General features: G+C 37.0%; 1 protein-coding gene across 6 annotated transcripts in view; it reads right to left on the minus strand.

Moving 5' to 3' along the window:
* The window catches only part of LOC121315133 (DNA-binding protein SATB1-like), a 56,705-nt gene that overhangs the window by 9,526 nt on the left and 33,552 nt on the right, over positions 1-13,627 (minus strand). For 5 of the 6 annotated variants that reach the window (XM_041249080.1, XM_041249079.1, XM_041249076.1 and 2 more), the window contains exons 8-11: positions 11,430-11,881; positions 6,561-6,773; positions 4,118-4,174; positions 3,440-3,595 (exon numbers count right to left, since the gene is read on the minus strand). In XM_041249080.1, the coding sequence (XP_041105014.1) occupies positions 3,440-3,595; positions 4,118-4,174; positions 6,561-6,773; positions 11,430-11,881 (878 nt within the window). The remainder of the gene's footprint in view (positions 1-3,439; positions 3,596-4,117; positions 4,175-6,560; positions 6,774-11,429; positions 11,882-13,627) is intronic. The other variant, XM_041249081.1, reaches the window with a different exon arrangement.

Here is a 13,627-nt window from a genome sequence, read left to right on the forward strand (position 1 = left end):
TTCATGTAAATGGACACAGGGAGTGCATACATTAATAGACATGCAAAGCACATCACATTAAACATTATTTGCTGGTCACGTGACATCAGTCCTTGTTCCATAAAAACAATAATAAATCAGTTTACTTCACAATCTTTGATACAGGACCTCCAACTGTCCTCTGTGCAGGACACATGGATCTGAGCTAGTTCAAAAGGAACATTCATTGTTTTAACCAAATACAATAATATAAAACTCTATTTTGGCAGCAGGGAGACTGGCTCCTAATTCCCAAAAGGCGCTGGTGATCATGCTCCCTGCACAGAATCCTAATGTGCCACGCTCCCTCACAGATGGCAGACTTTGACAGCTCCTATCCGTGACATTGATACTCCACAGTTCTGCACAAGATCAGTGGCATTCCATCTCATTAGAGCCATGTTAATTATCACAGTTAGTTTCAGGGGGAAAGCACGTGTTGCAATGGTCAATTTGAAGAAGTCTGTGCATCAACAAACAGGTAATAAGGACAGTGCTCCTCATTATGTGACAGCAGGCTGCCTGTGATCTGATTTATGGAATCTGATACACTCGGGATGAACCAGGGCATAGGAACATGAAAACAATTTGTATTAATGAATACAACTGACTCGTGTGTTATTTTTTTTGTTTGTTTTTTTTTTTTAAGTAACATTGCAGTGAAACCAATGGCTATATTAGCAAGTCAGCTCTGCACGACATACTGGACTATATGGCACCCAACTGTTACAATATTTGCATCAGCTTGTACTTGCACTGAACTGCTCCATACCTTGCTGTATTCTACTACTGCTCTTAAGTATAACTATTTCCTTTATCTTGTATTTGATTTTACTCTTCTAGGTATCTGTATTCACATTTTTTGTAATTGCTCTTATTTGAAATGGTTCTCATCCACTTCTCGTACTTACTATGTGCTCTTAATGGACTTTACTCGTATAAGCAGATATTTTTACTATATGTTAACTGCTCAGTCAAACTCTCTCAAAGTAATTATTTACTGTATTTTTTATTTTGCTCTTATTTTAATTTGATCTTATTTTCTACTAATTTTACTGTACTTTACAACTGCTATTATTTGTAATGTGATATTTTATAATGTGGTATTTTGTAACAATTGTAAGTTGCCCTGGATAAGGCGTTTGCTAAGAAATAAATAATAATAATAACAATAAAATAATAATCCAGCTGGCTCTGCTAAGACAAAGGTTGCTAACAAGACAAAAGTTGATGGGAATGCCCTTCATTTGCTAAAAGGCCAGGGCCTCGTCGAGGTTCCTTGTAACATGCACGTATCAGCTCCAAGTTACGTTATTAATCTATCTAATTGAAATGCACTCAAAATTATCCTTAAGGAAATGTTTCTAGATAACATCTATGTTATATTCCTTCATTTGTGGTCTTCAACTGTGTATGCTTCCTGTAATATGCCAGCCTAAAAGTTACCCTGTAATCATAGAAACCTGCACAATCTCTAGTCATCAGATGCTAAAATGAATTCCTCAACTCCTCAGAAGGAAAATAAAGACACTGCCAGACAAAGTAAAAAATGCATTTAATATCATTAATCACAATATACCTGCCACATCTGGAATTAATATAAAAAAAACTATCAAAGCTGCTCCATAATACCTGTCAGTTCTTTTTGTATTGGGTTTTGACATCTGATAACAAATTAAAATCAGTAGATTCCAGATATAAAAGGATATTTTATCAATAAAGAGACACACAAACACACACAGAGTACAGTGTCTCTGCAACACAAACTGTGAAAAGAACTGAAAATGTATAAACCTTGGTAGAGAAAGACATACATCTAACAATGACTGGCCCCCAGTGGAAACCATATGGCCCAACACAGGTTCAGTGCACTGTTCCAGGTCTACTGTGATCTCCCGGGACTACAGCAGTAAGAGAGGTGTTCTCCCCCACCGTCCCTGTGAATGATTCAAGGTGCACAAGAACACAAGTGCCAGCCTATCCCCCAGCATGCCAAAACTCCATTCTGCGTGCCACGACTGAGAATGCCTGTACTGGATACAGATTAGATATGCATATGCTGCCTTCTGCTAGGATTTCAAGTCAGCCCCCTTATGCATTAAGAAGTGCCCCAGCTGCCCATAGAGTCTCTATTACTAGATAGTGCTTCTGATAATGACTCTCTCAGGCACCCTTTTAGCTACATAATTAGCACTGTTCTTACCTTGTACTGAATTCAAACTAGAGACAGATAGGGAAATGATAGCAGATATGTGAAAGCACACACAATGCTCTCACCTTAAAGAAAGAAAGGAAAAAAAAGAGTAGCCTTTACAAAATGCCCTAAATACTGTTTAAAGATTTATGAAACGCATTATTAACTACATTTTTTGTATAAGGATAAAGTTGCAACTTCTGAGAGACCGCAAAATCCCAGCTAGATTAATGCAGAGTTAAAGCATGGCAGTATATAGATCTGCCAATGTTTAGATCCTTAAAATAGACTTCCTAGATTATGACTTAGTTGCTAGTTTTACAAAATAAAATTTATCTTTTCTCATTTATAGGAGTCTTTAACCAACAGAAGTTAAAGACTGGAGTAAATATTCTTCATCTTCTGCGAACAGCTTTCAAAAGTTATAAAATGATCAAGTGGTTGTTTCAACCCTCACTCTCACGCTACCTACCGGAAAAAGAAAAGGTTTGTGAACTAAACTGTGCTTCGAAGAAAAAAAAAAAGTGCATCTCCAATGTTAATCTACTGCATCAGCAAAACTTGTAGGCTTGAGATAATTCAGTCTTTAATCAAACTGAATTTTTACGCTGAGTAAGGTGTTGTAGATGTTTAAACTGCATGCCTATAGGAGATAAAGTTTTAATAAAGATTTTATTTAATTCAAAATAATCTCCAGCAACCCCATTATTACGGATTTAAATGACAGTAATTTCACAAGTACAAGCCATGATTCATAGCTGGGATGCACTCTCTGGGATAGGATTACAGTACCCTGATGTATGACAAACCAAGAGCTATGCTAATGTAAACACACTTGTTTTATGTTTAAACAGCTTCTGGTGTTCTGAAACTCACAAGAAAAGAGACGTGTCATTGTAAAAATGATTGGTTTGACAGTGACTGAAAGTTATGCAACTTGAGAACCTTGTACACACTTAATCTTGGGATTTGTATTTATTTAATCAAGATTTTGAACAACTAATCCTCCCTTAGACAAAAAAGTTACCTACAATGCTGAAAAAACAAGCATGAGTGTATTTTTATAGATTTGATACTGTAGTAACAACTTTAGAGAAAGGGTTGTATGTTAAAGAAATTACTTAAATCACCATTACTTAAGGACTTTATTCTGTTTGTGCTTTTCAAAATGATTCTGACCAGGAGCAGTAACCAACTTCAACATTGCTAGCCCATATTCAAACGTACCTGGCTCTTAGAAGCAGCAACCTTAGCAAACAAGGCTTGGGACACTTTAGCCCTCTTCATTTCTTGTTGTATCTCGTCGTAAATGGAAGAATTAATATTCAAGACACAGCTGTCCGTTTTGCCATTCCTTTCTGTGGAGATCGGAGATGGTATCACCTAGGAAGAAAATAATGGGATCGCTGAAATACACTAGGGAAAAACTTCACCTAACAAAATCTGTCAATTAAACCTTAATGATACAGTAATTGGATTAGGAACCATTACCAGATACAAAATATATCGGCACTGCACAACGAAACACATTTAAAAATATATATATATATATATATATATATATATATATATATATATATATATAATAATATATATAGATACACAACACTTTTTTTGAAAAAAAATTTAAACGTCATGTCATGTATACATTTTAAAAATTAATAATAATAAATAAAAAAAAAAAAAAAAAAAAAACAGGTTTTACTTTTTTTTTTTTTAAAGTTTCAATGCAACAGATTTAAAAATGTTATTAGCATTTGGTACATGTTCAGGACATTTCTTAATTCAGTATTTGTTTCATGGAAAGCTTTTGGTAAGGGTTATCTCTATATGAAAATATGTTTTTCAACTATCATCATGCGTTAATTTTTATGATGTTCTTGTACACATATAAAAGATACCCACCTGGATCCTAGAATTCCAATCCTCAGGCCTCGTACTACTGCACTCCTCTCTTCTTGGCTGGCAATAAAAAAAAAAAAAATTATTTGCAATGTAATTTGATAACTCAGATCACACTTAGTTCAGCAAAAGCAGCTCAGTATTAATACAACAACCATATACCTACATTGATTCTTCAGAATGCTACAAACAAAATTAAACATACATTACACATTGTAGCCATTTCAAAAGTTCTACTGCTCATGCGTTGAAGAAGTGTCACCAGGGATATACTGCAAAGGGTCCTATTCAGGAAGTACTGAACCTGGATTCCTGGTTGAAAAACAAACCTGCCTGCACTAAAAAGGCATATCTTTGATCTTTTAAAGGCATATCTTACAGCCAAGCTTATCATGGAACCCCGCTGTTAGAAATCAATGTTTGTTTTGGCTGCCATGGAAGTTTTAAATGAAGTCGGAGGTAGATGAACTCATGTACTTGCCAACATACAACTGTGCTTATAAAACATTATCTGGGCATCATTCCCAGGACAACACAAGGGTTAAACATCAATTCAGTCCTTTGAAGGTGTAGCTTTGTATAATCTGGAGTATGATATGGAGCCCGCTCTCAACACCGGGAGGGCATTTTCAGCAACAGAATGACTGTGACAGGCTAGCAAGCAGAAGAAATACAGCTCTACAGTTCTACCCTCAGCCAATGGATACTCTCAGCAGATCAAAATAAAGACACCCTAATAAAAACAAAGCACTGATAACAATTTCAGACCTTGACAAATTATTTAAAACAAATGCACACTGCAAATGAAGTACCAAACCACTTCACAGTCAAACTCGGACATTCTGCAATCATTAAATTCTTTTTATTGATATCGGCACATTTAATACCTGAAGTAAAATGTTTTTTTTTTTTTTCTTCTACCAAGTCCTCATACTGTAGCCTACTGTATTTCTTGCCTTCAAAATAATCATTTTTGTGCAAGATGAAATTTGATACTAATAATACAGCACGCCTACATTAACTGTTGATCAGCTGTCACACTACTACATCTGTCTGATGCACTACAGAATAATAACCTTGGAGGTGGGACTGCCTCCACACATAATACAATTATGGAACCACAAAAGGGCCTTGCCTGCTCAAAGCGAGCATACTTCATGTTTGAGCTCCTGACAGTAAAAAAAGCTGGTACCCGTGGACCAAACATGCATACACTTATTGCCCGTTTGAAGGGGCCCAATTTATTGAGATGTGTTGAGGCAGAAGATGATGGGCTAAAGATTTAAACAGACGTTCTCAGGTTCAGTAGCTCAGTATCAAGGTGCTTGGCGAGGCTTCTTTCACAAACACAGCAGCGTTTCATTTTGGCGAGACCTTGAGAGGAGCTAGTTAAATGTTTTCTGTCTCCCTGCCCATAATTAAATCAGCCGGTGCAGCTGCATTAGACAAGACCCTTCTACAAGACAACCCTCCTCATCATCCGTCTGGTGTTTCCAGGCAGAGTCACAGGGAATAAAAGGGATTTAAAACAAAAGCAAAACATACCAAATAAAATACATAAAAGATATTAAAATGAGAAGATGAGTGCAAATGAAATTGCAGCAATGTCCATCTCATAATGCACAAAACAAACAAACAAAATGTTCTTTATATACTAGTATTTACTAACATCGGAGGCAGAACTAGTGAAACTGTGACTTGTTCTTAATTTATTTTAATGAATGTGACCAGAATTGCCTGATTTGAGGACATATAATTTATAGTAGAGTTGTATTTGTTCCCAGTTTTACAGCAGGTGCACAGAGGGGGGAAACAAGAATATACATCCTGTAATCAAGACAGAATGATAGACTCAGCCATTAGCTTTGAGGACTACAGTATATCACACTACTGGCAATAATAAATAATGATATAATAATCTCTGACATTCTGGAAATTTGGCATGTTAATAGCAATGAAAGCCAGAACTGTGCACACCCAGATGCCACATGTTTGAAATCCGGTCAGGTTGAATTTCTAGCGTGCCACTCTGAAGATCCCACCAGGGTTACCATGTGGAGCTGCCATGGATGGAAAGGAAGGGGACCCTGCTTAGTGAATGTGAATTTCAATACTAAGAAGCAAACCAGAAATCCACTGCGTTAGTTGTCTCTCCATATTTTCTGCCTAAAGCAAACATCATCGGATTTTAAGGTTTGAGGAAAAAAAAAAAAAAAAAAAAAATTTTCCACAGTAAATGTAAAAAAGCAAAAACACACGAGTATGGTTTTGGATAAATAACTTGGGGAAACCAAGAATAGCAGAAGCAGCACGAAAACCTTTTTTTTTATTAACTAAATTTGGTTGAAAACTTAACATGTCTGCTTTTGTCCCATATGCCCCATTCTTCAGGGAAAGACTGACCTACTACTTTTGGCGGGTGCCACTGTACCTTTCTGTGGCTTACCTGTAAGGGGCGATTGGGAGAAGCGCTTACAAGAGGAGCAGGTCCCATGGCTGAGGCGGCAGTCAGGCTCCTCTCCCTCTCATCCTGGTAGATGCGGTCCCGTTCTGCCTCTGGCAGCTGCAGGAAGTTCTGCATTGCCCTCAGGTTGACCAGCAGAGACTGAGAGGCAGTCTTGGGGTCCTCTTCCTTTCGGAGGATTTCTGAGAGCAAGCCCTTTTGTAAAATAAATACGCCGTCAATATATTAAAAAATTAGAAAAATAAACTCAGCGCTGTTTTCCCACAGTATGTACTAGCAGACTGACTCACTAACCATCCTCTCATCCTTTCATTTCCGCTACATTTCAAAATTGAACAGTCAGTCCTGTGGAAGAATACGTTATAATTACTTAGGTAGCAAGGAAGAAAGCCTGCATTGCGTCCTTAATTTTATAAAATTTGTCCTTTACATTCTGAATAATTCTGGATCTGGATAACTGGTATAATTTCTTTTAAGGATCTTACCTACCATGAAATCCTGACAATCAAACCATTGTAGGAAGCTAATACTAAATAGCATCTCTGGAACAATGGGAAAAGTGTTACACCGGAGTTTGCACTTTTCAGCATGAATAAACAGAGCCCAGAGCTAAAACGATTCAATCTGTATACAAAATGCTAATGTTTCTTCTTCTTCTTCGATAACTACCTATCATGCCTCACTTGATTTTTTGGGAGGTACTGGAGGCTATGCTCTTTTGGCAACCACAACTAGTTAGGAATCAATTGTGTTGTACAGTATTTAAATATACATGAAAAATAAAACACCTTTCAAAATAGCATTTGTGGCAATACTTTTACAAGGGACAACTTTAATTTACATTTTTCTACATAGTTTCTAATGTTTAAATCATGACACAAACACTGGTTGTCTTGGCATCCAATCAAAATGTGATTTTATTTAATTTTTCTTGCGTTAAATTCGAAAAGGTGGGGGTTGGCTTTGTTCCTTTTTGTAACACCAGTAAGGCTCAGGTTAATAGGGCTGGCATCTGGGAGTACACACATGTTCAACAGCAGGCATGGCTGTAATCTTGCACAGATCTATACATTCGGTAATGAAATGACAAGGCTTCCACACCCCCCTCCCCACCCGGGTGTGGCTGTGTGGGGGGGTCAGTGCTTTCCAGCTGTAAAACTAAGTCGATTCAGCTAAACTTTGTGAAATAGGATACTGCTTTGTAGCTGCAGGTCACACTAGTCTTGTTTATTACAGGACAACAATATGGTTTGTATTCTACATATAATTAAAAAAAAAAAAGTATTTTTATATATTTATATGCATATGCTTATGCCTATTGGAATTAACACAGAACCCCAATAGGTTTAGATGGAAGGCAATATACTCAAGTGCAGATTTGTGAGTTATAAAGAAAACATTTATAAATGGACAACATTTCCACCTGAAAAAACACCATAATAAATAAATAAATATTTAAATAGATCAAAAACACACACACAGTTTTGCTACCACATATCCACCAGGCCCAGCTGCAGAACTGCAAAGTGTCATTAGCAGCTTCATCTGTGGCTTGCCTTGTTAAGACTCAATTGGGGATTGACTCACTGTTGAAAGCGGGCATTAAAGGCTGCTCCCCAAAAAATACATTAAAAAAAAAAAAAAAAGCGGGAAACGGTTCAGTCAAAACGCCATACATTGTCTGACAAATGTGCTTGTCTGGGATTCTGATATTACTAATCCTTTTTTTTTTCTATAGCTCCAAACCAATAATCTAAGATGTGATACAAAAACAGGCATGTCTGTGCAGTTCATAACTCACACTGGTTAACCACTGACCCCATTAAGCCTCAAGGCCAATACAAACAAACTATCTCTTCTAGTTTGCCTCACTGTTTGGTCTGAACCAATACGTACACTGCGAAACCAAACACAAAATCATCACTACTCCCGGCTGTTTAAAACAATAAGGTGTTTCCCTTTCTTTTCCCAGTGAAAATACTTCACCGGGAGATTGCCCTGTCTAGTTTATTATTTTCTTTTCTTTTAACTACCAGTTTACAAGTCATTACAAGCAACACTCATCAGAACATTGCTCAAACATGTACAATAAACATTATCAGAGATTTCAAAAGCTCATTATGAATTCTTTAAACTGCTGATAAATTAAAGAGGCTGCCAATTTGCACAAAAACATCGCCTGTCTGGTCTCCACTTATCTCCTCTTTGAACATCAATCACTGATTCCAATAGATTGTATCAACCTCACAGAAATTCAAAGATCTTGCAAAGAAACACGGTTTGCTGAAACCTCCCAAAAAATATGTAGAACAACTGTACACAGTATCTTTCTCTTGCCATAAACTGAGATCACACGTTTTAGTGGTGGTCCGCAACCAGGCCCCATCCACCAGCCTAGATGTTTGCCAGGTCGACAGGAGCAGAGGCGTTCTTCAGTGTCACCTGACGACAAATAGAATCGTCATGGCAGTCAATCTTAAGGAATTCAAGATGGATTGTTTTAAGAATTAATTGTAATAATAATAATAATAATAATAATAATAACGTGCAACACTTCACCCTCTATTAATAACCTCATGTGACACTGGGATACAGATGCATGGCCTCTCCCTGAAGTTCCAAATCCATGACGTGTATCCTTTCTTTCATACACAATGCTAGTTTAGAGACGGTTTTTAAAGTTTGCCCTAAAGGATTTTTTCCATTTTTATTTAGTCAGGTTTATTCATTTTCAGAATGGTGCAGTCAGTCATCAGAACTTCCACAACGTACCCCCCCCCTTTCCAATTCGATGGAAACGTTGGGGCCCGATAGAGTTCACATCCGATTACTATCTCCAGCCAAACAGCCTGCAGTATGTGCATGCAGTATTAAAACAGCTCAACTCTCCTACCACACTTAAAACATCTAGGTTTTTCAGTTTCAGTATTAACCAAAAGTACTGATTGATTACCACACACTGTGTTACTCCTCTATACGCTAGAGCAAACGCTGGCACTTTGTAAAATATGCTAATTATTCCATTTAGTTGTTTAGAAAAAGAAAAAAAAAACATGAAGCCCACATACTTAAAATGTGTCTTTCTCTCTCTCTCAGCAAAAAGTCAAAAAGATACAAATCTCAACTTGTTTGACATTACAATTTGGAGAACTCTGAGATTAAAGCGAAAATCCAACCACTCTTTTTGCATGTATACAGAATAAGTGACTCTCTAGAGAAAAAGGTACATGTCAATATGTGCCACATACACAATGCTAGTTACGCATGTAAGCACAGACAGACAGGCACCACCTTATAGCCACAGATTCTGATAGCGTCATGTTTAAACATGTACACAGCCAGGCTTAGTTATCAGCGGGGACAGCAATGCTACCAGCAGCATCTGCAAGAAAAGGGCATGGACTAACCAAACCCATAGGCTTGCTCAGTCCGTCCTGCTGAGGTGCTTTTATTAGAAAAGGCTTTTTTGGGACCGTGGAGACATGGGGTGCAGCTGTGACCATTGTCAGGTCATCATTGTAAGATCCTGTGGCGAGAAGTCCATAGGATAGCAGGGGCACTAACAGAGAGGGGTTGGTTTCTGTTTAAGGTTTTATGTTACGATGTTCTATGTACTTCTGTACTTTTCCTCTTTTCTAAATAAATTTAAAAAAAAATTGTCAAAAAAAAAAAAAAAAAAAAATTGTTCAAAAAAAAAAAAAAAAAAAAGGAAAGGGCTTTTTCAAATCACCAAGAACTATCAGCTTAGTTTTTTTTCTTTATGTAACATTAAAAAGTGGGAGGAATGAAGCCACAGTATCATCATCCTCAAAGACAGCAAACAGCTCCAGGTTTTTATTTAGATTTGTCTATTTTTTTGTGCATTGTTGTCTGGTGGTGCACGCATTGTAATTAATTATTCACACACATTAAAAAAAATAAAAAATAAATCTGAGGCTGCAAGTACTGTTTTACCTGAACTGAAAGCACTGCAGACAGAAAAATAAACAAAATAAAATAAAACAACCCAATGGTACGGAACATATCCCCTAGCTAAGGATACAGACACTACAGGATTGGTTTTGGCTCCATGAACAAGCAAGTCACAATGACTTACATTCACCGCATGCAAAAACAGCAGCTCCATCAAAACCGTACAAGTGGTTCCCAAGATATAGCCTCCAACAACAGCCAATCAAGTGTCAGTATTCTGAAAAATAAGGCCACCATTACCTACATTAACATTACGTGGAATTTATGTAGGATAAGAAGATTATCCCTTCCATTAACCACCAGACAGCTGTGGCCAAAAGTTTTGCATCATCTAGAATTTTTGGATTGAGACATAATTTAAAAATAAAAACTATATGAACGTAATTTAAATATTTTATTTAACACCATGTAATCAAACAAAACTACAAAATGATATCGCAAGTCTACCGCAAGCCAGAATAGTAGTACAGTATTTCATGTTAGATTTCGAAATGTAACATTTTTCAATTTATCCATTTTTCATTAAGTATATGGAAAACTACAAACTGGTATGCAATTCAAAATGTTAATGTAACATTACTGAGCAGGTTTCATTTGATTTTATGAAGCAAAATGTGTTCATTCTATAGGGTGTTGCAAAACTTTTGGCCATCGCTGTAGTTAGGATTCCATCAGTATTCAGAACTTGTGCCATGTCCACACACCTTTTACTGGTTGAGCAGTTCAAGACATTGAAGTACTAATTAAACAATATAACCCAGACTGATAGTGGTCTCAAAAGACTGGAGCTGGGAACCGCTGTGCTTAACTGCCATGCACTTTTATAAAAGAGAGTAAGTAAACAATTACAAAGAAAGAACAACAAATTCAAGGTCTTACCTGAGTTCTATTAAAAGCCACACGTGCAAACACAGCCTGGGAGATCCCTGCCCGCTTGAGCTCGTCACGAACCCACTGGTAGACTTCGGAAGACACCTCGCTGTTGGAGGAGACCTGCTGTTCGAGTGGTTTGTTCAGGGAGCGGATCACGGGAGGGTGGTTTAGGTACTGCTGGCTGAGGGACTGCTGCGCCAAGAGTCTGTTCACTGCATACTGCTGGTTTAGAAGCTGGGCCATGACGAGCTGCTGGTTGACCAGCTGTGGGCTGATCGGCGTGGATACAAGTCCGGGGTGCAGGCTGGGTAGCTGGGCCCGCACCGGGGGCTGCCCGCCATGAGAAAGCTGGGCTGGGGAAGGAGGCTGCTCAGCTGTGCTCCCTGGGATTGGCTGCTGGCTGAAATTCACATGGTTAGCGCTGGGCGGAGAAAGATCAGAAAGGCTTTCCATTTCAGCTGCAGGATGGGAAAAAAAGAAAGAAATTCTCATTTATAAGAACTGCAAAAAGGAAGACTTTTTTCTTATTTTTTTCATTTTAACTTTCCCAACCTTACACACCATGATATCTGTTTACAGTTTACAGTATTTACAAGTTTATTTTTAGTTAACTGTCCTTATGAAAACAGTAGAAATAACTGTAGTGAATGCATCAATTGCAGCATAAGGACTGTACAAATTCGGTACAACTCGTATAGTTTGATTGAAATAAGAATTAATAAAATAACTACAATGTTATTTTTATGAAAACAATCTAACCACAAACTGTTGACTATACTTTTAGGTTTTGGCTTGTATTGTCTAATTTGACAGGTTAAATAGCAAAAGCTAACAAATGTACATTATACAGAATTAACTCTGTAAAAAAAAAAAAAAAAAAAAAACAATAACAAAACTTAGTTTCACACAGAAATCAAGTCCTATCGATTGTTTTGCATGTAAAAACGTGTGCTTTGAAATTTCTGCTGACAAGCTTGTTATCCCAAACAAGAGTTAAAGCCAACTGAATGGTAACTCATTTTTTGCTTCTCATTCATTATGAACTGATACTATAACCAGCTGCACTTGGTAGCTGCAAATGAATGAATGATCCATTTCTAGTCAGAGGTCAGTCATGTGAAACAAGAGCGTTAAGTAGAGTAGTCACGTGAAACGACAGTGTCGAGTTATCCACTAGTCTTTAATAGTTTTTATCCCTTTGGTACTGGTAATAAGTGTTGAGTTATGAGTAAAGTGCTGTGTTGAATTAAAAAATTAAAAAAGAGGCAGGATGCATATATTCTATATGGAGAAATCCAGGCCTAAGACTGTCTGTCTCCGCCAGTCGAATGAACCGAGGTTGTGTATTTTGTTGGAAGGTATTACATAAATCCATTCAATAATTTGTTGATTTCCAAGCAAAACCTTCCATCACCTTTGTAACTGAGTACCAATCAATGGCAATTAACTTCTACATTGTGTTTTAAAAGCCAACAAAGTGAATTTTCTTCTCACCCGGGGTGCTGACATTTTTAATGCCATACCAAGGCCGTAAACTGAATGAAAATAGGTTGCAAAACTAGCAAATACAAATTGATTTGTCATGTAAATGCAAGCTTTGCTTAAACCTAACTTGACAGTTACCGCTGTGGAAACTGGGATATGTATTTCTTTGTCGAGTTTAGATCAGAGATTGTATCTTGCGTAGGACTACAATCCCACAATTCACTGCAGAGCCGACACATTTCTGAGGAAAATTAAATAAAAATGGATTTCAAATCAGAAGTATAAAAAAGTTAAAAGGCGCTTAAAAAAATCTAAACTGAGTTTTAGCAAGTTTGATTGACATGTTCTATATTAAATAACACTGTCAGATTGTCATTGATGAATACTCAATAACCGTGTAAACAGGGGAAACCGAGGACCTGCATTGTTGCGTCAAGTAAAAAACACATTTTATTCAATTTCTTAAAAAGTTAATTACAAGTATACACACACTCCTAATAATGCATTAAAGCTAAATATTAGTTAGACACAAACACGCACCCATATAGTGTTAATCTCACATATTAAATTGGAAATTAGAAATACTTCATAAAGTACCCCACCTATTTCTGCTTACAGTACTGTTATTGTGACACAGATATTTTGTTTTATTCAGAATTATAAATCTAACAGAAATTTGACTGAAGATTTGACTTAGACTGTCAGAAGTTGTCAGTTTC

Source organism: Polyodon spathula, chromosome 4 (genome assembly GCF_017654505.1).
Source record: "Polyodon spathula isolate WHYD16114869_AA chromosome 4, ASM1765450v1, whole genome shotgun sequence".
In the NCBI taxonomy this organism is placed as follows: domain Eukaryota; kingdom Metazoa; phylum Chordata; class Actinopteri; order Acipenseriformes; family Polyodontidae; genus Polyodon; species Polyodon spathula.